We start from the raw sequence: 25362 nt of genomic DNA, 5'->3' as shown, positions 1-25362 counted from the left end.
AAAAAAAAAAAAAAAAAAAAAAAAAAAAAAAAAAAGACTATTGGCTTCTTCAGGGCAACAGCCCTGCACTTATCTGGTACACAGTAGGCATGCAATGAGTATTTGTTAAATAAATGAATTCACATGAATCCTCGACTTGTCGTATTTTCCTCACTGAGATCAAGAAACTGTTTGCCTCGCAAGTTCAAGGTCCCGAGTTTAATCTCCAGTACAGAAAGAAAAAGAGAGAGAGAGAGAGAGAGAAAGAGAGAGAGAGAGACAGACAGAGAGAGAGAAAGAGGGGGAGAAGGAAGGAAGGAAGGGAAGAAGGGAGGGAGGGAGGGAAGGAGGAAGAGAAAAAAGGAAGAAAGAACGGAAGGAAAGAACAATGAAAGAAACTGCTATGTCCCTCAATTTCAGTGAAACTATATTATTTTGATTTTCATATCCTGTTTCAATCTTCTAATAAAAAGTAATTTGATTCCTCAAAATAAAATGCCATCTCAATGCTACTTGGCTATGAGAAACGTGTAAACACAATATTCGAAATTCATTACACTAAATGTATAATAGCTTCCTTGAGTTCAGGCTGAAAATACAAAAACATACAAATTGAAACAGCAACACTTTTTGGTATTTATCCGGCAATGTCCAATCCCAGACTTTAAACATATCATTCACACTGGAACATAAACACTATAATCTTACTTTGTTCATGACAGACCAGAATTCGACTTATTGCAGTTTTGTTATGGACATTACCCAAGTTCTCCAGAACAAAAAGAGAATCGCCATAAGGTCAACTTAGCCTCAAGAATGTCACACAACATAAAACATGAAGATAATGTAATAATAGCTCTGGATCACTTGTTCAAAAGGAATGGTTACCTACTATAGCTATCACATGTTTGGAATTATAATTAAAGATATTCTCTATAACAAAGGTTAAAAATATTATTTTCAGTAAACACTAAAGTAAAACAAAGTATCAGGCAGTAAGTTTAGAATGTGGCTAAATCTAAGAATGTGTTTCCTAGTTAACATAAAAGAACAAAGTTCCTTTACATTCAACTTCCTAAAGAAAATGAAACAAATATGTAGCTATGGCATAAATTCAAAAGAAGTCACTGAATAGTCACTTAAAAATGGCTTTAAATATTCATATGTAATTTCAAGATTACCAAATGAAGAAATTAAACTCACAGAAAATGTTGACCCACTGTGTGATGTTAGGACAGAATACTCTTCATCACACAGCTTTATTGAGAGCTCCCACTTAGCCAAGTCAGGTTTAACAACAGGAACTCTGAAATGGAAAAAAAGGAGTTAATAATTGTACATTATCTCTTAACAAATTAACTTTCCTTTGGCATTATGTGTGTGGAATAAAACTGCCTAAGAATGTATTTTGGAACATTTTATTTTAAAAGGCTCTACCCTTGGAGAAAAGCTTTCAGATTTAAACTAGAGAGGTTTAGAAACAGCTAAGCCAAAGAAAGCAGCAGTCACTCTGGGATAACTGTGGTATCATCACCTCTTCTCAGTACTATCACTGACTACATTTAGGTTGCTTAACTGTGCCAGTTTACAACAAATTAATCTTCCTTAAGCAATATTAATTTTCTCAATATTTGTCCACTGCTCAAGGCAGTTTTTAAATTACAATTACAATAAACTATAGAGACATCAAATTAATCGCTGAGTATGCATAGAATTTTTTTGTCTTTGTTACTCATAGTTGGTGAGAATAAAATCATATTAAAGAATGATCTCCATGCATTATTCTATTTATAGGATAGAATGTTCCTTCACGAAGTCAGTTAAAAAATCACCTTAGTATATTAGCTGAAATATAAGCACAAGGAAAAAGCAAATCAAAATTAAATGACTTACAAGTCCAATCAATACTAAGTGGTTGATGCTAAATTTTAGGGTATCAAAAAGGAGTCAGATGAGGTCTTTATCTGGGAAACTTATTTATATAGAGTCTATGTCTTTTCTAACCTTGACTTTCCTCAACACTTAAAATCCAAACAAGGCTTCCATATTGCTGACTAATGCTCATCTGACACAGATCTTTTCTGGTGTAAGGTCAGTATTACACTGTTCAGAGAACCCAGGTCAAGCAGCCAGAAATCAAACCAAAAACTCAAGAATACAATGCATCTCCCAAAATCTTGTTTGTTTGTTTGTTGGTACCAGGGATCGAACTCAGGACCCTGCACTTGCAAGGCAGGCAGTGAAACCACTGAGTTAAATCCCCAGTCACCCAAAATATTTTTAAAGTAACAAAAATATAATCATTTCAGAATTGAACTAATTTATATAGTATGTATTTACATTACTTATATTTGTGAAGCTTTTCTTTTCTTTTTCTTTCTTTTTTTTTTAAGGCAGGGTCTCACTATATAATTCAGGTTGGCCTTGAACTCACGGTGATCCTCCATGCCCCACCTTGTGAAGTATTATTTACAAAGCACTAAACATTAGCACTTTGTGGTACCCAGGCTGGAGTTTAAGCCACACTTCTAATGAAGATTACAGGTTGTGTTTTAATTTATGCCACCAAATTTCAAAAGAATTCTGTTCATTAGTATAAAAACTTACAAATTTAATTTTTAAAAACTGTGATTATCAAACTGCCTCCAGTCATTATCTAATACACGATGATTAATAATTTAGGTAAATATGTGTATTTGACTCACTATTTGATCTGTTTCCTGAAGATGAAGAAATATTTTAAACATTATGGATAGAAAAAAATAATAGACAAGTTTCTGGGGTTTTTTTTAAGCATGAAGAATAGCATACACTGTACACATAAGCTTGGAAGATGCTTTCTTGGCAGTCTGAAAAGGATTGTTTCAGAGGCCAGAGCTTCACACAGGTCAGTCTGAACAAACAAGGACTTCAAAGAGCAACACAGGAGAGAGAAGAGGTGAGGAGAAAGAAGATGAGGCATGGCAAACAAAAGCAAGAAAACGCTTCATACACCAATCTTCTCCAGAACCTATACTCCACAGAGCATTTTTGTTCATATGTTTGTCTCCCCTGCTAGCCTGTGAACCCCTGCAAGACCACTGCTGTTTTAAAAAAATTGTGTGTGGGGGGGTGCGAATGAACACAGGGCCTTGCACATGCTAGGCTAGTGCTCTGCCACTGAGCTGCACCCCCAGTGCTTTCCTTATTTTACATCCCCATCTCCCAGCACAGACTGAGGACAAAGGCTGAGAAGCATCTGCTCTGTGCCAGGCCAGATCATTTCCTGAGGTCCATGAACTTCATGTGTCACCTGACCATACATAACCCTTGGTCACCTACAAGAAGCAAAAATACCTGCCCATTCAGGGATATTGTGATGATGGAAACAGACGCAGCTAGGATTATGGTGGGACTCGGCTTTGTCAGATCTTTGCTTTCCATGATAAATATGTGGCTGCCCTTCTCATGATCATTCTATTGTTTTCCGCTTCACACCAAGTTACATCTTACTTAAGCTACCCACCATTCAAGTCACTTAAAGTTATATCTCACTCTTTGTATCCAATTTTATTTCTGCCTGTTCTCTGACTTGACTATCTGGTTGGGCCAGACTCTTAAACCAAACTAACAGGAGGCAGAGGACTAAGGACTCCAGCTCTGCTGAATCACAGAAGTTGGTTCAAAACCCAGTTCTGCCAATACTCCTGACCTCCAGCAAACTATTTAAATCTCAGTTCTTTTACATATCAAATTAGGATAATTAACATCTGCATTAAAAGGGCTGTATTAAGGATTAATTTAAGGCATGTAAGGCATGCTGATTAGTCAAGTCAAGGACTACACTCCTCTCCTCCACCCATAACAGAAACCATTCTCTTTACATTTACAGAACCTGGATTCCCTCTCCCCTCTCTTTCTCCAACATTCTTTAGGGCACTACCTCCTTTTTAATTAGAGCATAAATTCAGTGATCTCTCTCCCACTTAACCTACACTATATGCTGTAATATTTTTCGAAGTGGCTTGAAGGAGGCCACTCTTAAGAGTGAATTTGAGTCCTTTTCAGTGATGTAATCATCCTCTGCTTCCAGAGGTGGGAAGCTGCCGATTCTGACATCCTGTTCCAACCCAGAGGCATTTTCCCACAGAAAGCAGTCTCGCAGATGGTGGTGGAACGCAGCAGCCTGTCTTCAGGACCCAGCTACTATTTATTTTTCCGTTGTTTTATTTTGATCCACATCTGTTTCATATATGTTACAGCTTGCCCCAAGAGGGACCTTATGAAAAGAGTACTCACTTCTAAGTGAAAGCCCTGAGGTCTAAGTTGAAGCCAGTTCTCTTCCCAGCAATGTACCTGACACGTCCTTTGGAACATTACACCTGTAGAGAAATCAGGGCAGAACTAGCCAGGCTAGGAGAAGCTGCGGCTTCTTCTGGGCACATATATCCTGACCAACCTGTACTTTTCTAACAATTTCTTTTAAGGTGCTATGTGAAAAGAATATAGGAAAGAAACTTCACTGTGAAACAAGACCTCAAGATTCTAAGGATTAAAAGCATGGAATGCCTTTATGAATTGTCTCTTACAAACAAAATTTGCTAGGATTACTTCTGGCTTTATATAGGTTTGAAAGTAGTTTTGTTTCACTTTTTAAATAAAATGGGTGGGCAGGTGACAAGCAAAATATAAATATGCTCTGAAGTAGAAATAAACTATAATAAAGTATAAAGATAATAATACATACAAACTTGAAAGTATATATACTCCATTTCTGAAAAAAATCATTGAAAGTACATTAAGTACTTTGAAACAATAAGCATTAACATGTTTATAATAGTAACTACTTCCTACTTCCTAAAGTTGTTGGCAAAAACTAAAGTTATATTTTAAAATTTAGAAAACAACTGTACATATCCGTGAAGTCCAAAGTAAAATTTTTATGACTAATTCTCTGAAAGGATCAGGAGGTTCCAGAACTTCAACTGGCTACAGTAACAATACACAGAATACAGTTCCTTCTGCGTTCCTACCCAAGGCTGCCATCAGACTGAGTTCATTCTCTACAACTTCAGTGTGCTGCCTGTAAAGCTAATCTGTTTTTTGGGGACTTTGTTGCAGTCCTGGGGATCAAACCCAGAACCTTGTACTTGCCAGGCAGGCACTGAGCCACTGAGCTACACATCCCCAACTCTTGCAAAGCTTACATGAAGCTACAACTTCATAAACAAACAAAATCCAAAATAACCCAGTAAAGAATTCACACAAACAGCAACCCACAAGGAAATCAAAAAATAGTTGTTATCCAAGCCTGACCATTTTGTTATCACCCAGCCAGAATGAATATACTCAGTAAAACCCAATATTTCTTTATTTTATGATGAAAAACTGTCAACTGATTGTCATTAATTTTAATACTAATGCATTTAACTTACTGGAACATTGCTATTCCAGTAGATTTTTATCTTCAGTTAGCAAGGATCACCATGATCATCTCAAAGCCATGTTGTCAGGCACTCAGAAAAGCTGGTTTTCAATTTTGACACTATCTACATAGGACTAAAATACTGAGTTGAAACAATGCTAATGGTCAAAGAATAATTAAAAATCACTTCATCATAACTTTCACAGTGGGTGGGCTGAAAACTGATCCAGCATAACATGCTGCATTCCATAGCCACTGAGGTCAGTTCCTGCATACAAATCTTTGCAGGAAGAAAAAGGCCTTCAGAAAGTGGCCCATTCATCTGAACCAAGTTCAGAGAATCTCTAACACAGTGAAAAGCTGTGTTATGCAAGCACAGAGATATATTCAGTGGGGGTAGTCAGAACCAGCTACTACAAAGGAGCCCTCCCATGGCTCATGAATAAGTCGAGGAAATGGTCAGGGTAAAAAAAAAAAAAAGAAAGATGTTTAGACAGATGGCCCACTTAAATGCCTGAGACAAGGCATAAGCAACTTTAATGAAACTTTAGATCTAGTATATGAATTGTTTCTTATTTCTCCCCAAGTGGGGGGGAAAATAAACAACTCCAAGGAAGACAAAAATTCAGCAATTTGCTAAAAAACTCACTTTCAGCAAGTTTGGAGGACAAGTCACAAATGCTTGTTTTAATAGTACAATGAATTCATGTAAAATTCTTCACAGAACCATGAGCTATCAAGATGAATACAAAAAGCATGGAATGAACAGTTTAAAGAAACTTTACACACAAGTCTACTGCCAAACCAAACAAAGACAAAAGCAGAATTTTCAGGGAACCCCTTCAAAAGCTAGAAATTGACATAGAGAAGGATGAGAATTCCGCCTATATGTAAGTTTAAATGTGTATGTCTATAAACACATGAGTCTGTTCAGATGAGTCTACCACAAAATCATGCTGAGAAGCAGAGAATACCCTCAAGTTTGGTGTTTTAGCATGACAATTATACAAGTGACACGTAAACTTAGGATTTAATACATAATGTTACTTACATATTTTAATGCTGTGCAATCTCATTTTTTTCTGCTACCAATATGGGTTTAAGGTTCTCGATTTAGATTTGTAGCGTATTAGGACAGGCAGTGTACTCCAGCTGTTGCTATAGTCACTTGGTGTTACTCAGTGTCTGACTCAAGAGTGCAAGTCTTCAAGAGCTATGTGCCTCACAAGTTACCTACTCTCTTCATTCCTGCTTCCCTATCAGTAAAACAAAGATAGAACACCTAGCCTAGATGCCGACCAAACGAGATAGAAGAAATGAAACTATAATTTGTTTGGTGCAGAAATATGTGATTCTACTGTCTCTGCAATGCTATTCAATTTTTTAATAACAATATACAATCTAAATGAAATCAGTGTATCAAAGAGATACCTACACTCCCATGTTTATGACAGTGCCATTTGCCATGGCTAAAATGTAGAATCAACCAAAGTGTCCATCAGCAGATGAAAAGATAAAGAATATGTGGTGTATATTCACCATTTACCAACAACAACAAATGGATATCCTATCATCTGTACCAACATGGATAAAATGAAAGATCTTTCAATTAACAATAATTGCATCTCAGATAAACCTCACTGGCTAGAATTCTGCCACTGCGCAAAGCTAAAATGAAAGATCTTTAATGTTAAGTGAAATAAGCCAGACACAGAAAAAACAAATACTGTACAAAAGCACTCATGTGTGAAGGCTAAAAGAGTTGGTTCCACTGAAGTAGAAGCAGAAAAGTGGTCACCAGAGTTTAGGATCACTAGAAGGAAAGGGGGTGAGCAGTTGGATAATGGGTAACAAATTAAAGTTACAAAGGAAGAGTAAGTTCTTATGTTTCACATCACAGTAGGATGACTATAGTCTACAATAATTTAATTTACATTTTATAAAGAACTACAGGGATTATTACCCTCACCCACTCCACTCTCCGGTGGTTTCCCTCTTCTTGTCATCATTAGTATGACATGTTTGCTACAACTGATGAGCCAGTATTGGCACATTATTATTAATTCAGTCCACACATAACTTTAGAGCTCATTCTTGGTTATAGTCTATGAATTTTGACACATTTATTATAACACATATTCACCATTATGGTATCAGAAAGAACAGTTTATCTACCCCATCCCCCACGGTCTTTTTTATCCAACCCCTCCTCTCTGGAATGGAATGCCAAACCACCACTTTACTGTCTGCATATTTCTAGCCTATTTCAGAAAACCATATAGCTGGAATCACAGAATGCAGCCTTTTCTGAATGGCTTCATTTTGCAATATGCACATAAGGTCCAACACATCTTTTTGTGGCTTGATAGCTTATGTCTTTTTTTGCTGAATAATATTCAATTATTTATTTAGCATTCACCTGTTGATGGACATATTGGTTGCTTCTCTGGGCAATTATGAATAAAGCTGCTATAAACATTAGTGCACAGGATTTAGTGTAGATGTATGATTCTAACCGATTGGGTTAAATACCAACGAGCACAACTGCTTGATCTTATGGTAAAAATGTTCAACTTTGTAATAAGTTGCCAAAACATCTTCTAAAGTGGCTATACCATTTTGCACTCTCTCCAGTAACAAATAATGTTCCTGTTGATCCACATGCTTGGCAGCATTTAGTTTTATCAGTTTGGGTTTTCAACACTCTAAAAGGTATGTAAAGAATTTTTGTTGTTGTTTCAATGGAATTTTTTTATTCTTAACAAAATCCATCATATTTTTTCCTTTTGTGTTTAGTGCTCAGTATAATTTTTTGTTTTGTGTTTTGGTTTTTTGTTTTTTTTGGTACCAGGGATCAAACTCAGGTCGTTGCACTTCTGAGGCAGGTGCCGGAACCACTGAGCTAAATCCACCACCCCATTTTATTTTTTAATTATACAGTGCTAAGGTTCAGAAGGTATATTCATGTGTTTTCTTTTAATGGTTTTACATGTAGATCTATGATTCATTTCTAATTTTCTTATTCTTACATGGTAGAGATAGGGACGGAGCTCATTCCAAAAACTTTGTAGATCAAGACCTACAACATTGTTCAACAGTAAAGCTATATTATCTTTCCTAGGTCTTTTTGCATTTCTACAGAAACTTCACAACCAACATGCCTATTTCTCCTGTCTTCTTCAAAATACAGCTCTAAGGGAAATGCATTAATTAATGTAAGGAAAAGTGAACCTTAATATTTTGTCCTCCAACCCATTAACAAGTTTTTAATTTTCCCCCACAAGGTGTGGCAATCATTAGTCTTTTTTTTTTGTTAAATTTATCCTTGCTTTTGGTTTAGATATACAGATTTCCAAGAGTTTTCTTAATTACCTAGAAAATTAAGTTATCCTAGAAAATTTCCCTTCCAATCTTTATACTTCAGTATTTTTTCATGCCTTATTACTCTGACCAGTGGTAGTGTGGAATTCATTTTGTTAAAGTGTTTGTCTAAGTATTTTTGTGCTACATTAAATGAAACTTTTTTCATTGCTGCTAGTTTACTGAAATACAATTTACATTTAAATGTCTTTTTAATCCTACAACCCATTGTTTTGTAGATTCCATAATGTTTTCTATGCAAATGATTGTATTTCCTGTGAATAAAAATAGCTTTACTTTTTCCTTTCAATTTCTAAGAACCCGCCCCCAGCTGCACAACTTAGGATCTCCATGATAATCTGAATGAAAGTAATAAAAACAGACAATTTGCTCTTCTTCTCAATCTTAAAATGATCTAGTATTCCTTGCCTGGTTCCCTCTATCCTTTCCTTTTGTGGTTTCCAGTCCACATAAGTTATACTTCCTGATCCTATCCCACAAGTCACTAAGGCTCTCTCCAATCTTTTAAAATAGATTTACTGAGGTATAATTGACATACAAAAAAAAAAACATGTTTAGTATATAGAACTTGTGAATTTGGGTATAGGTGTACACTCATACCAATGATCATAATCATGGTGAAAAAAACTATGGTCTTCTTCTGCCTTTTCTGTGTATTTTTAATTTTTGAAAATAATTGTTTTCTTTCAATTGTCTTCCATCTTTAAGCTTACTGGCTCTTTCTTTTACCATCACCAATATGCTTTTCAGTTTATCAAGCAAATCATCCATGGCAGATAGAGTACATTTACATCTGGCATTTCTACTTAGTAACTTCTTATAGTTTCCATCTCTCTGTTGATATTCACTCTGTATTCATTCCCTCCTTCTGATCTTTAATACTTAAAATAATTTTAACAGCTGCTGTAATTGTTGTTCATAATTCCAACATTTTAGTAATCTCTCATTTGATTTCTATTAACCACTTTTTTCTCTTATCCTATGGGTCACCTTTATTCTTGAATTACATGGCAAGTGAATTTTTATTGTACGCTAGCTTGTGTGTGTTGTAGGGACTATACATACTATGTTATCTTCACCTGAAAAGTACTGATTTTTATTAGTATAGGCTTAGTATAACTAAGTTACTAGTTAATAACTGAAGTTGTGGAACCTCTGTGTTGTAGTAAAGATATGCTTATTTCATTTATTCTTAGTAAATAAGAAGTCCAATGTTAGGATTCCAGAAACATAATGTTTCCTCCTGAGGCCTGGTCGCTCTAGTCTTTTTTTCAAGGTACTTATGAGTCCCTCAAATTGGATTCAAAATTCTGAACATTATCATTTCCTTTGTAGGCAACTGAAATTTAAGCTCAGTACATTCAGAATTCCAGAAGGTTTTATATTTCTGGGCTGCCTGGAGTCTCTATTGCATATACACATTTTGAGGTCATCCAATGATTTGAGGAAAGCTAATTTCAGATATGGAATGCCTGAGTCTGTTGTTGCCTTTGTGCTATGATGTTCCTGCCCAACCTTTCACAGTTCTGACAATTCTGAACATTTTTCTCAGCGGTCTGAAGCCAGTAAGACGAGGGCTAACTACTTGAGTTGTAGCCATGCCTTGATGTACACAATGATTGCTTTTAGGGTAAAAGCCATGTAAATGTGCATCTTACCCACTTGTGGCTTCCTTCTTTTAGGGTCAGATATAGTTGTTTATCCACAACCTTTAAATAATTGTTTTTATTCTATCCAGAGTTTAGATGTGATATCTGAAAGTGGGTGGTTGGAAACATGCTACAGTGTCACTGCAGGAACTAGAACTTCTATATTTTGTTCTAACTTTGCACCATTCCCATTCAAGTCAGAGGAGGGAACGGTAGAAGAGTATAGGTTCACATGTGAGCATAGGTTGTATCGCAGGAATACTTACTTGACAGCTCTACTTCCAGACTGGTCTTGTCAATAAAGAGCAGTCATAGGGCAGGGGATTTAGCTCAGTGGTTCTGCTGCCTGCCTCACAAGTGCAAGGTCCTGAGTTTGATCCCCGGTACCAAAAATTAAAATTAAAATAAAAAGCAGTCTTATAAACATACTTTAGAGTTATGAGAAAAATTAAAGTCTCATTTAAACCAGAAAATATACTCTTGTTTCATTTATTTCCTAAAATTTGAACTTCTCATACCATTGGGAATACAAATTCTTAAATATGAAATGAGCAACAAACTACAAAATAGCTTACTTACATGGTTTTACTGAGAATTCACATAATAAATTCAACCCATCTTGAGTACTTAATTCAATGATTTTCAATATATTCACAGAGTTGTGAACCTACCACCACAGTAAACAATTTTAAAACATTGTATCAGTCTTGTACTATGCGCACTTGCAAATTCATTTACTAGTCCTAATAAATGTTTTTGTGAATTCCTCAAGATAATCTAGATATGATTACATCACCTGAAAACAATTTAAGTTCTTACAAATTTAAATGTCTACCACAGTTTTATTATAGATGTTCTTCATCAGTCTGAGGAATTTCCCTTCTACCCCTGATTGGTTATTTTTTTTCTTTTTCATGATGAAAGGATGATGGGTTTTGTCAAATGTTTTGCCTGCAATAGGATAATCTTGTGGATTTTACCTTTTATTTTGTGTGACGTACGAAATTGATTTAGAAATGTTAAAACAACCTTCTCTTCCTAGGAGAAATCTCATTCAATTATGATAAATAATCATTTAAGTGAGGCAGGTTTTTGGTTTTGTTGTGGTTTTTGTTTTTTTTGGGTTTTTTGTTTTTTTTTTTTTGGTACCAGGGATCGAACTCGGGCCCTTGCGCTTGTGAGACAGGGAGCAGAACCACTGAGCCAAATCCCCGGCCCTAAATCATCATTTTATATACATTATTGAATTCACTTTATTAGTGTTTTTTTGAGGATTTTTGCATTAGTATTTACAAGGGATACTAGTTCTTACTTTTTGTGATTTTTTTTTTTTTTTGAGATGAAACAGGGTCCCTCTATGCAACTAAGGCAGGCCTCAAACTCGCTGAGATCTTCCTGCCTCAGTCTCCCAAGTGCCAGAGTTACAGGCATGTGCCACCACACCTGGCTCATTTACTTTTGTTCTTGCAATGACTTTATCTGGTTTTGGTATCATAGAAACACTGGTGTTAGCTGAAAATTGTCTTCTATTTTTAGAAGAGTTTCTGAAGGATTAGGGATAATAACTCCCTTTCTTTTAAATGTTTCAGTGAAATCGCCAGTGAGACCTTCTTAGGAAGGTTTGTTTGTGGTGGCTAAATCAGTGTTTTGTTTTGTTTTGGTTTTGTTTTGTTTTTTGGTACCGGGTATTGAACTCTGGACCTTGCACTTGCAAGGAACGCGGCAGCACCACTGAGCTAAATCCCTAGCCCTTAAATCAGTCTTGTCTATTCAGATTTTCTATTTTTTCAGTTTGTGTCAGTAGCCTGTGCCTATCTACATTTGTCTCCATGTTATTTGATGTGTATAATTTGTTGGCACCTACTCGTTCGCAGTATTCTCTTATAATTCTTTTCAATTTCCAAAAGGTCAGTTGGGTATTGCTACCCTTTTATTCCTGATTTTAAAAATATGAGTCTTTTCTTCCCTTGGCAAACCCATCTAGAGATATGTCATTTCTAGTGATCTTTCCAAAAATCAAATTTTGCATTTAGTGATTTCTTGTTTTTCTAGTCTCTATTTCATTTAATTCCATTTTGATCTTTAACATTTCTTTCTGTTGGTGTGGAACTTAGTTTGCTCTACTTTTTCTAGTTTCCTAAAGTGAAAGAAAGATAAAGTGACTTATTCATTCTTTTCCAACATGTGCTTATGGCACTGATCTATGTACATCCCATTCATTTTTTAATTTTGTGTTTTTTAAATTCATTTCAAAATATTCCTAGTTTCCTTTGTGATCTTTCCTTTAACCTACTGGTTATTTAGGAATGCACAATTCAATTCCATATATTTATAAATTTTCATTGTTGTTATTTTGTAGTTGTACTGAATTGTGGCCAGATAATGTACTTAGTATTATTTTAACCCTAATAAATTCACTGAAGTACATTTTATAACCTACCATATAACATGGTATAGTAGATATGATCTATCCTGCAGAATGTTAAATATGCACTTGAGAAGAGTATATGCTACTGCTGCTGAACAGATTGTTTCATAGATGTCTGTTAGTTCTATTTTTATTATAATGTTGTCCAAGACTACTACTTCCTTGCTGGTCTTCTGTGTAGTTGTCCTATCCATTAGGTGGTGGAGTTATGAGTTTCTAATTATAGTTGTCTGTTTCTCCCTTTGTCTCAGTTTTGCTTCACATATTTGGGAGCTATATTATGAGGTATATAAATGTTAATCCCTTTCATGGCTTTCTGATTGACTTTTTATCATCATAAAATATCTCTCTTGGTCTCCAATAACAATTTTTGTCTTAAAGAATATCTTTTTCTGACATCAGCATCATAAGTAATGAAACACTGAACTGATTTTACTATGGCAAATATATTTGCCTGACACCTGTTTCCATTCTTTTTACTTTCAACTTAATAGTATCTTTAGATATAAAGTATGTCACTCGTACAAAGCTGACAGTTTGCCTTTTTTCTCTAGTAATCAGGATTAAACCCAAAGTTACAGACATACAAGGTAAATGCTCTACCACTGAAAAACGCCTCCAGCTCTGATCTTTTTAACCCTCTCCACCAGTAGGTGCCCTTCACGGATAGGTTCACTATCTTTACATTTAATATAATTATCCATCAGGTAAGATTTACACCTGTCACTTTGTTTTTGTGTGTGTGTTCCATATCCTGTATCACTTCTCTTTATTCCATTTTCACCTTTTTTGTTTTAGATATTATTCTAGTATCACATTTTAATTCCATTGATTTTTGTTTCACTATTTTTAAAAATTTATTTTCTTAATGGTTATACTGGGGATTCCAATTAGCACTTTACGTGGTATAGTCTGGATTGATACTAGCTTAATTACAACAGTATCAGAAAATTTCCTCCAATGTAGTTTTATATACTGTATTCTCCTTTATCCTCTCTCATTCAAAATTGGACCCATATATATTTCGTACCCATCAGGTTAGATTTGTAATTACTGTGTTATGCAGTTATCTTTTACCTCAGAAAAAAGACTAGCTTGTACAAAGTCAAAATATATTTATACTATTTTTTATATTTACAACTATAGTTGTCTTCACCAATGCTTTCTATACCTGCAAGTACATTTAATATTCATTATCTTTCATTATAGCCTAAAGAACTTCCATTCAGATTTCTTATAGGGCAGGTCTGCCTCAACTAATTCTCTCAGATTTTGTTTATTTAGAAATGTGTTAATGTTACTTTCATTTTTAAAGGACAATTTTGCTAAATATAAAGTTCTTAGTATACATTTTCCCCAGTCATTGTAAATAGGTCATCCTATTCTTTTCTGACCTTTTATATCTGCTAAGAAGTAAGCTCTTATCTTACTGAGGATCCATTTTAGGTGATGAATTATTTTTCTCTTGTTGCTTTCAAGATTCCTTTTGGATTTTTGCAGTTTGACCATGATGAGCGCAGGTGTGAATCACTTTGGGTTTATTCTACTTGGAGCTACCAAGATGCTTAAATGTACAGACTAATGTTACTCATCAAATGTGGGTAAATTTGACCATAATTTCTTTAAATTCCCTTCCTCCTCATCTTCTGGGACTGCTCATCTTCCAGTACATCTATATTGGTACATCTGAATGAGTCCTTTTAGTTCTCCAAGACTCTTCATTTTCCTTTTTGTTCACATAGTGGATATGTTCACCCTGATTTGTTTGGTTTTTTGAGTCAGGGTCACCTTGAACTTTTGGCAATTCTCTTGCCTCAGCTTCTCAAGTGCTGGGATTATAGGTACGTACCACCACACCTGGTCAAAGATTGATTCTGCCAATTTGAATCTACTGTTGAGGGCATATAATGCACTGTTTTCATTTTAGGCATTGTACTTTTCACTTCCAAAAATTTTGTTTGCTGTTTTATCATTTTTATCTTCATACTGATATTTCTATTTTGTGAGTCATGGTTGCCATACTGTCCTGTAATTCTCCATACCTCATTTCACTTAGTTTTTGAACATATTTATAAACAGGTTATTTATTCTAAGTAATAAATCCAACATTTAAACTCCTTTGATTGACTTCATTTTATTCTGAATGGCTTCTTGCCATAACTTGTTGTTGAAAGTGGACATTTCAGTTAAAATCATGTGGCAAACCTGGAAATCCTCTCCTTGTCCTCTCCAGGACAATAACCTGGACTTTTACCAGGCACTCTGCAGAGTGCCAAAGTGTACCTACCCTATTTGATTTTTAAGGTTCCTAAAGGGCAGGAATTATTTTAACACAGTCTAGGCCAAAGCATCTAATCACATGGAGCATTATTTGTTATTTGTGGAATGATCTAATAACTCATTCTAAGATAAAAGGTTGTTCTCATTAAAAGACATATGGAGGAATTTACTGAAAGACAGTAACCTTTGTGAAGTAGATGGTCTGAACACTGGTGCTCTAGATCAATACTATCTAGATCCAGGGTCATTAGCTATATACGAGCACTCAAGATACCAAATTAGGCCAGGGATGTAGTTCAATGGCACTGTGCATACCTGGCAAGCACAAGGTCCTGAGTTCCATCCTTGGTACCAGAAAAAATAAAATAAAATATCAATTTAGTGTGATGCACTGTCAGTAACCAGAAATTCCAAAGAAAATACAATCAAAGGGGAAGTGAATGAAAAAAGGTGTTTTTTAACTTAAAAAAAATGGTTAAAAAGAAAGCTTAATGTGCTCGCTTCAGCAGCACATTTACTAAAAACAAAGCTTATTCAGAGTTTGTTCTACAGATTAAAGTGAAAGCTTCAGTGATTGTACAATGGAACATAAGACAGCTACTAAACATAAAACAGCTACTATACTATCTTTCAAAACAACACTGCTTACAAACAATATGGTTTACTATTTTTTACTCATTTTCTTAAATGTATATTTATAGGTACCAGTATTTTCCAAATTTCACTGAATTTACTCATAGTATAAATTTTAGTGCAAATATTACTTAGGATATAGCTGAAAAGGTAGCTCTTTCTATAAAAGGATATTCAAATCAAGATTAAAAGATTCAAGATTTAAACATATGCATTTTCATCATTATTAAATTCTTTAAGGAAAGGTAGTGCTAAAATAAACTGATGAACACATTAATGAACATAATGCAAAACAATCTCCTAGAATGGACAAAATTCTCACTGTTATGTATCATTTCTTCATCCATCATCAAATACATAAGTCAAATAGAGAAACAGAGCATTATAATAAAAAATAAGAGTAATATCTTGAAAAGATATTTCCTATTTGTACCAATCCATTACTTTTAAATTTTTTATTTATCTCACTGACAAATCTAAGTCAATTTTAAATCCTTTCTTGGAACAAGGCTGAACATAAATTTATACAAATATTGCTCCATTACCTATAGAAAATTGCTTTACACAGATCAGCTAACTTGGACTTTTAATAATAATCGTTGTATTATGTAAATTAATCTTTTGACATTTTATTATAAATGCACTGATGGTGTTGATCTAGTTTCAATTCAAAAATCAAGGATTTCATTACCCTATAAAACATATCCAGAGTTCAAAGTATTTAAGGGGTGTTAAACAAAATGCAAACATTAAATGCAACATTAAACATGTGAAATAAAAACTTGATTGCCTAAAGAAAGCATGCTATGCTGTTACCCTGGTGACAGGTTAAAAAAGGGATTGTGAGCTGAATAGCTGTATGATATGAAATTAAAATGTTTCACATCGAACAATCCAAAATGAATTGGGAAAGGTTAGTGTACAGGAGAGAGAAATCAATTCTCCAATGGCAATGGTGAATGGGAAAGAAGTATGAATAGGATTTGCCAGTGGGGTGCAACAGCTGCCAAATATCCTGCAGCCAGAGAGTTACAATAATACTGATGAAGTGTGTAAGAGCTTTTGGAATCATTGCAGGGAACAGGGAAATTCTCCTACAATAACAAGGCTATTCTGTCTCCCATTCAGCTCTTATAGTACAATCACATTAAAGTGAAATATTTTTAAATTTACTGAACCAAGTATTTATAAATCTGCCATTTTATCTACTTAATATTTTGTGCTTAACATCATTAGATTTCTAAATCACCCAAGATACAATCTTATTAAATAACTAAAAATATCACAACAGAAACAAGTGAAAAGTAAGGCAAGCTTAAAGGAAGATGATTAACATTGTCTTTTGCTGCTTTTAGGGGACTTGTTTGCTCAAATTAGAGTACATATTTTCAAAGACATAGCTGTATATCTGTAAATATATACTCATGCATTACATATAAGTTATCAAAACATCAACTTGTCATAATGATGGGGCTTATTCTTAGAACCTGAGAATATATATGAAACAAATATATAAAAGTTGTTTTATTTTTATATGTGATTTAAACATGTTACAAATGGCATATCCTTTTAAATTCAAAAAACATTTAAATTTAAAAGCCAATATGTTATTGTACAAAAAAATACTAGCTTTTCCTTGGAAATTATTGTCGCGTGGCTACTTTTTTCTATGTTCCCTTTCCCAGTTACCGTTTAGTGGTTAAGATCATATTTCAAAATCTACAACTTATATTATACAACTGAAAAATTATAACAGGTGAATGAATTATGTATCTGAAACTAGGAAAGGCTACTGTTTTTTGTTTTTAATGGCGAGGAAAAAAACCCAGATAATTGCATCTGTCAGGTAGTAATCACTAAGACATTGATTGTCCATTTTATCAGAAAGCCAGGTGAGGATAGAAAATGCAATACTGATGCAGATACAACAATAGCACACAAAGAAAAGTCAGGTCAGTGTAATTTCCCCTTCCACAACTGTGATTGAAAGAGTTAAACTGATACCAGGGCTGTGGGGCCAGTCAAGATACCTGCTTTGTTCCACAAAGTCTAAGCACTCCAGATACTCAAGGAAATTCTCCACATAAGTGAATGTTTCATTTTAACTTTTTTATGCCAAACTATTTTCTTTACTACTATTGACAGGCTACCATGAAAGTATTCCATTTTTTGAGTCTTTAACTTCTTCTCAAATATCATGAGAGAAATTATAAGGATGAAGTAAAATCCGGGATCTCATGCAATTCAGATAGTATCAAAGCAGATTTGAGGAGTCATTTGATCTAACACGACCATTTTTCAGAGGAGGAAAATGAAGCCAAAAGGTAAACCTCTTTAGCACAAAGGCCTGCAGACCTTGAAACACAGCAATGTAGCTGGACCAAGCTCCTGATCCCAGACAGCTCACTCAATGCTGGGTCTACCTCCTGCACAATGCAAGCGCTCAGACAGCTCAGTACCAGGAGAAGGGCCAAAAGAGCCAAAGGTGACTCTGAACTTCTTACCCCAAATAACTGACTAAAGGAAATGCCATAAAGTGCACTATACAGAATTCAGCGTATGCATTTTCAGCATTTAGGAGCTGGGGGGGGGGGGGGGCACAAAATTGTACTCTACAAGGCTAATGAACACCACCATACCACAGCCTCCTGTGCATTAATTCTCTGGGTTTATCAATTCCATTAGAACAAAATTTTCTATCTTATGGTAGGTAATTTTCTACGTGCTAATGCAGAATTTCCAAAGATCACTTTTTTGAAGAGTATTTAATATGGCAAAATGCTGACAGTTTAATAGTGTATTTTCAAAACTGACATCCTTTTAACTGAAATGGCCATTTTCTGTAAAATCAAAGCAAGGAATAAGGCTTTATGTAAACAGATGATAAAACATAAATCCTCAAGAGTTGCCAGTAAATGTACTCTCCAGTCTCTCTCATCCTATTCTTTCTTGAACTCTAACCAATCCAAATTCAACCCCTACTTCAAATGTGCCACCAACTGCTTCTGCTTGTGGAAGGTCTCCTATGACCACCACTAAATTCATTCATTTTGCATCACAGTTGCTATAGTGCTATCTCCCTCCTACCTTTTCCTCACTTGGCTACCTGAACTCACCCACACTGTTCTCACTCTCCTTTGATGGATCCTCCTCATCTTCCAGATTTATGAATGTTGAAGTGTCCCAGGCCTTGGGGCTTAGACTACTGCTTACCTCTTACCAGTTTCCTGGCCTATGCTTTTACTTCCTTATAATCATTGACAACCGTGTAGCCAGTAAAATTTTTTTTTTTCTTTCTGGTAGCAGGTATCAACCTCAGGACCTTGTGCTTGCAAGGCAGGCATGGTGCCACAGAGCTAAATCCCCAGCCCCGAGATCTTATTACTGTATCTTTCACAAATATCGTTACTCAAAACTTGCAGTGGTTGGCTCCCTTGTTTCATTCAGAGTAAAAGCTTGAGTTCTACTCTGCCCAACACAGTTGTGTCTCCTATTACTACAAAATTTGCTTACTCCGCTGAGCATGGTGGTGCACACCTGTGATCCCAGCACTTGGGAGGCTGAGGCAGGAGGATCACTGCAAGTTTGAGACCAGCCTGGGCTACACAGTGAGTTCCAGGTCAGACTCAACTACATAGTGAGACCCTGTCTCAAAAAAAAAAAAAGGCGGGGGGGGCTTCTAGAATTGCTTTGGAAAGTGGCAAATGATGGGATAAGTGTGTTCAAAGGGGTGAGGAGTATTTTGAGAGGGGTTAATAAGTACACTGTCTTTTACTGTAATAAATGTTTAAAATTGTAGACATTCACTGTATTTTTATCACACTTTTCATACATCACTATCATTGTCCTTGATACAGAATTTTTGTCACTAGGGACAGTGTGACAGTTACTGATGAGTCAACTTGAGTAAGAAACATCCAACTAAATCGGATCAGCAGAGTTTTGGGTGTGGAAGGGAGGACTATGGCCAGAATGACATAAAAGGTTAATGAAAAAGGAAGACTCGCTTCTGTTTCTTCAGAAGACCTCCAGCCTTCACCGTCACCTTGGACTTCATCTTCTGGCTTCCAAACTCTTCAGTCTTCCAGTGCAGACCCTTCAGCTTCCTGATACAGACTCACATGGGACACTACAGTGAGGCTCCAGGCCTTCATCTGGATCTCCAGGGCAAGGGCAGATCTTTTTCACTCTTCCAAATCCAGCTCTGTGGGTGGCATTGTAAGCCTATCTTGTAAATTCTTATATATCTGTATATCTTGCATTAAATCTGTTTCTCTAGTAAGCACTGAGATAGACAGAAGGAAGGAAGGAGAAAATCAATGTGGGGCAGCTAGAGCATGTGCTAAGTATTCTGCGTCTCATTTGACATTAACAGAAACTATATGAACTATTATGACTTCTACATTACTGATAAACTAAGATCAACCCTAGGTTAAATAATTTATCTTAAGATAACAGCTAGGGATTAGTAGAACCAGAGAAAAATCCAAGCCTCTGATACAAAAGGTTATGCTCTTATACAACAAGATATACTGAAGATCTAGCCAACAAAAAAAACAGAAGAAAAATAAACATTACAACTCAAAGAAGACATGGAGTCATTAATTGAAGATGAAATGGTTACTTTAGTGGATTACTCAATGCCAAAAAACTACTGCAAGATAATCATGACATTCTAATTCTTTCTGCAATGACTGCTTTAGGAATAATCAGGTGATTCACTTGTGGTCACTGAGAACTGAGAAGGGGCTGGGTAATTTCTTGGCAGGGTTTTGCCACTTAAAGATAGATACAACCTTCTGAACCTTATGTTATCTAAAATTGACTCCTGAAACTTCCACAGCTATCTTGCTATAGGCTTACGATCAAGTGCAGACTCAGAAGAAAATCAGGTCAAGAGAACCAAAGTGGCAGGTAGAGATGAATAGACTCAGCCTCCTCCTCTCCATACTCTGAAACTCTTGTTCAATGTAACATGGCAAGTGCATTTTTCTTACCTGTAACCAGAAGATAACCATGCAATGCGGGAGGCTATATTACTTTGTCCTTTAGAAACCTACTGAAAGGTTCTCATATTTGATTTTTTAAATGTAAGAATTCTTATAAAGGAGATACAAATACTACAGTAGTCAGATCAGAAACAGGGATTAGAATGGTAGTTACCAGAGCAGGGTGTTTGATTGATGTAGAGTGCAAAGAGATCCAGAGGTCTATTGCAAAACGATGCACATATACTTAATACTACTGGCACACACTTACAAATGGTTATGATGGTAAATTTTATAAAGTTTTTCTACAATAGAAAAGAAATACCATTAACTCTATTTGTCAATAATCATAAATGAATTTCAAATCAATTAAACAGTAAAATGCTGCTAGTTTAATCATTCACTTATAAATGTTTAGGATTCAGAATACACCTCTGAGGAATAGTGTCAAGGGTGAAAGAAGAAAACTTAATAAATTTACTACATATTCACAACAACATATTTTCATAAAACTCACAGTTAACATTTACTTTCAAACACCCTGAATTATATTAAATGTATGAAAACAGGTAACTTTTTTTGGGGGGAGGGGGTACTGGGGACTGAAATCAGGACCTTGTGCTCACAAGGCAGGTGCAGTGCCACTGAGCTAAATCCCCAGCCAACAGGCAACACTTCCTTGATTCCCCAGCATGACTGAGCCCTGGGGACTGATCTATCACAGGGTACTGGGGTCTTACTCTGACCCTACCCCTTGCATAATTCTTTTTTTAAATTAAGTTTATTAGTACATTTTAGGTATACAGTACAGTTACATTCATCATTGGGATCTTGCACCTTTACATGACAGATCTTGGTTCTTATTTTTCCCCATTCTCCTGCCTTCCCTTCAACCCCTCCACCCTTCCCTATTTACAGACTTTGTTTCCACTTTTTTGCTTTTTCATATTTTTTTTCTTTTTCTTCTTTCCTTTCCTCTACCCTTCCCACTTCCCCCACTCCTTTAGATCTTTTCTTCCTATTTCACTTTATCAATTATACAATTTGAACCTTATTTACACTTTAGTTTTTCACACCAGAGAAACTATTGCCTAATTATTAAAACTCACGAAGTATGTCCTCCGCTAAGGAAGAGAGATTTGTCCACCAATCATTCCACTACCAGGAAAACTGGCCTACCCAACACTAGAAATGATTGTCATAATGGTGAATTAAAGAGCCTAGCAGAAAATCAACAATCATGGAATTACAGAGATCAACAATTATAGCATAAGTAAGAGTGGAAGAAAGAACCACAAAACTTAAGAAAGGAACAGTTGCAGGAAAAACAATGAAGAAAGAAAGAAGTGAAGCAATCTGGAGAAGGTAGAATGGCATTCACACTAGTAAATGAAAAGCCTCGCGAGGCAGAGATGGTCTTGATCCAGGTCAAGGGAAATTAATCCTGATTCTCAGAAAGGTGAATCCTGATCCATAAACATATGGATTTAAAGAAAACAGGAATTCTGAACAAAAATAAAGATTATTGAAAGATCTAAAATGTTATTATCTTTATTATTTTTTCTATTATCAATTAGTGAAACAAATTATTACATGAAACCATGGTGCCAAGAAAATTATTTTAGCTTCAAATAATGAAGTGATTGTTTAATACAGCCCTAAATGATTCGTTTCTGTGGATGAAAGTCATTTTTTGTGGGGTACGTCTATATTTTATTTTTGGTGCTGAGGATTGGACCCAAAGGACATGCTAAGCACACACTCTTATCACTGAGTCAAGCCATACCTCAAGACCCAAAACACTAAAGAAAAGAATGATTATAGTGTATATGCTGCCTAAGTAAGCACAGAAAAGAACGATTATAAAGAAAAATAACTCCACAGTAAGTCAGCATTTATGTAAAAAACTTATATTCACCAAGTTTCTCTGCTATTGTTTCTTCATTAACTTTTTTTTCCCCTAAAATGCACCACTATCATTTTACTATCCAAACACTGTGGGCACATATTATTGTCTTTTTCCAAGTCGTAAATGATGAAAGAGTAAAACCCACAGAGAAATTGAGAAAATAAGATCAGAAGCCAAAATAAGCAACCCAGAGGAAAGGCTGTGGGCTACTGGTCTGAAAGTAAAAACATTACAGGAACACACCCACAACACAGCACTGTGGAGCCACACCTGGGAGCTGACTCTCCAACTCCATTCCCACTGCAGTTATGAAAACATGACTCACAAGTCAAAATGTGAGGACTCCAACACAGCACATCAGCTTTGATGAAGTATGTTTCAGAGACCTCTTTAGCAAGCAAGCAAGCAAAACTAACAATATTTACACTGGCTAAAATAATTGTGTTTGTCCACAAGATCAGATATATTTTGCTGGATACTGTAGATGTCTGACGTTATGGGTTGTATTAATTTTACAATAATCTGGCCTACACAGTAAGTCAAAAGCTCAACAGGAAATAAACTCACCAAAAATGAACTCAACAAAATTTTGTTTCGTAGGAAATATATGCACAAAATCTATTTAACTGAAATTTTTACCCATATACTTTGTTAATAGAAATTTTCTAACTTTCAAAAAATAATTAATTCATATTTAAAATTATTAATATAGAAATTATCAAGTATATAATTTTAGGGAGAAATTATGCAAAAGACACATAAAGGAAGATGAAGTCAATAAGAAATATAATGAAAGTAGCACCAAAAGCAAACATGAAAGATATATTTTCTGAGACTATGGAAATATTCCATATTTTTACAGATAGATACATGAGATACACAGGAACATCCATTTGTTAAAACTATGCAAGTAAGGGCCAGGGATTTAGCTCAGGGGTTCTGCCACCTGCCTTGCAAGCACAGGGACCCGAGTTCAATCCCTGATACCCCCTCAAAAAAATGTAAAACTATACAAGTAAGATTTGTCTCTTTGTGTATGTAAATTTTACCTGAAATAATTAACAAGTTAGTAAAGTAAGGAATAAGGAGAGATAAAGATGAAAAAAGGAAATGCATCTTTTATGGTTCTGAAGCTGGGTAATAAGTATTAGGGGAAATACAGTTTTCTGGGGGTTTTTGCATAAGTTTAAAATTCTCTATAGTAAAAAAACTAAAACTTAAAAAAAAGTTTCCAAAGAATACTTAATGAACAGAAGAAATATTCATACATTTTTAAAAATTCAAACTATATTCCCACTTTGATTTTAATTATGTAAAATGTATCTACTACATGTATGTACACTACAAATATCTGGATACTTCAGAGGGAAGATATCAAGATGTTAAAAGTGCTTACTGAAGAACTGTGGGATTACAGATAATTTTTATCCTTTATCTTTCAGATTCTTACCTGGAAGTCAGCATCTCATGAAAATAACTTAAGACAGTTTCTTAAAAATGAAACCAATTTATCTTTGCTACACTTATAACCTCTAACTAAGAAAGGTGCAAATAACTGAAAATAAGGTAACCAGGGTATAGAGATTGCATTCATTATAGCGATTGCATTCATTAGAAGAATAACAAAAAATAATGCAAGGTATGAAATTCAGGTTCCAAAACCAAAGCTAGGATTCCTGCAGCACACGTGTTCAGTAGCCTTGGTGGAAACAGAGCCATCATGATGAAAAGGTTCTTTGTGTTTCTCCAAAACGTAGCCACAAACCACATGTGGTTACTAAGCATTTGAAATATGGCTACTTCACTGGCTTTTAGTTTACTTTTAATAGCCACCTGTGGCTAGTGGCTATCTGCGGCCTGGAAATTTTCATTCTTTACCTTTTTAAAAGCAAAAGAAAACAACCTGCAGATTCAAGGTCATACTGACCATTTTCTCCCTCCTTACAGTTACTAAGTAATTCACTAATATTTGGTATCCTTTCATTTCTTCCTAGATATCTACCAAAGCGTAACGTTATCATCTTTGGGGGGGCGGTACTGGGGATCAAACTCAGGTCCTTGCGCTTGCAAGGCAGGCACCTGAACCACTGTGCTAAAGCACTGGCCCCTTTTTCTTTTTCGTCTTTTTATTTTTTTCCAAAACATAACTTTAAAAAGAACTGCACGTTAAGATTCTTGTACTTTCTCTTGAGAAACAGAACAAATAAAGCAAAGTAACCATCGAAGATAATCATATAACCTAAATTCAATGTATTTCTCTTCTACTTGCTTCCTCGAGGATAATGTTTCTAGTTTGTGCTTTTCAGAGCTATATGTTCACCTTCTGAATTTTTTTTTCTTTTTTAATCTTTGTTCATCTTCTTTTGGAAAAGCAAAAAGAAAATAAATAGAAGTACCATAATATTATCAACAGCATTACTCCCCCCACAAAGATTAGTCTAGCAAGTATATCTCTATACCTAATAAATAATCAGTGCCGGGGATTTAGCTCAGCGGTTTGGTGGCCTACCTTGCAAGCGCAAGGACCTGAGTTTGATTCCCAGTACTAAATAAATAAATAAATAAATAATCAGCTAACTTTGAACCATGAGTGCCACTGACATTTTGTTTCTACTTATCTTGATATAAAGCATGTTTCCCTTTTCACTTGGTCACTTGGGAGCTAAAAGGTATAAGCAAGGCTTGCAAATGTTTTTTTTTTTTTTTTTTTT

At 35.2% G+C, this 25362-nt stretch overlaps 1 protein-coding gene across 2 annotated transcripts in view; it reads right to left on the bottom strand.

The window, feature by feature from the left end:
- Pcca (propionyl-CoA carboxylase subunit alpha) overlaps positions 1-25362 on the bottom strand; it is a 372170-nt gene that overhangs the window by 125343 nt on the left and 221465 nt on the right. For both annotated transcript variants that reach the window (XM_010604603.2, XM_010604604.3), the window contains exon 19: positions 1183-1285. In XM_010604603.2, coding sequence (XP_010602905.1) covers positions 1183-1285 — 103 coding nt within the window. The remainder of the gene's footprint in view (positions 1-1182; positions 1286-25362) is intronic.

This window comes from Fukomys damarensis, unplaced genomic scaffold (assembly GCF_012274545.1).
Source record: "Fukomys damarensis isolate Sample0158 unplaced genomic scaffold, DMR_v1.0_HiC HiC_scaffold_6, whole genome shotgun sequence".
Classification (NCBI taxonomy): Eukaryota; Metazoa; Chordata; class Mammalia; order Rodentia; family Bathyergidae; genus Fukomys; species Fukomys damarensis.
The sequence above is the reverse complement of the archived record's forward strand: the minus strand, read 5'-3'. Positions and strand labels throughout refer to the sequence as shown.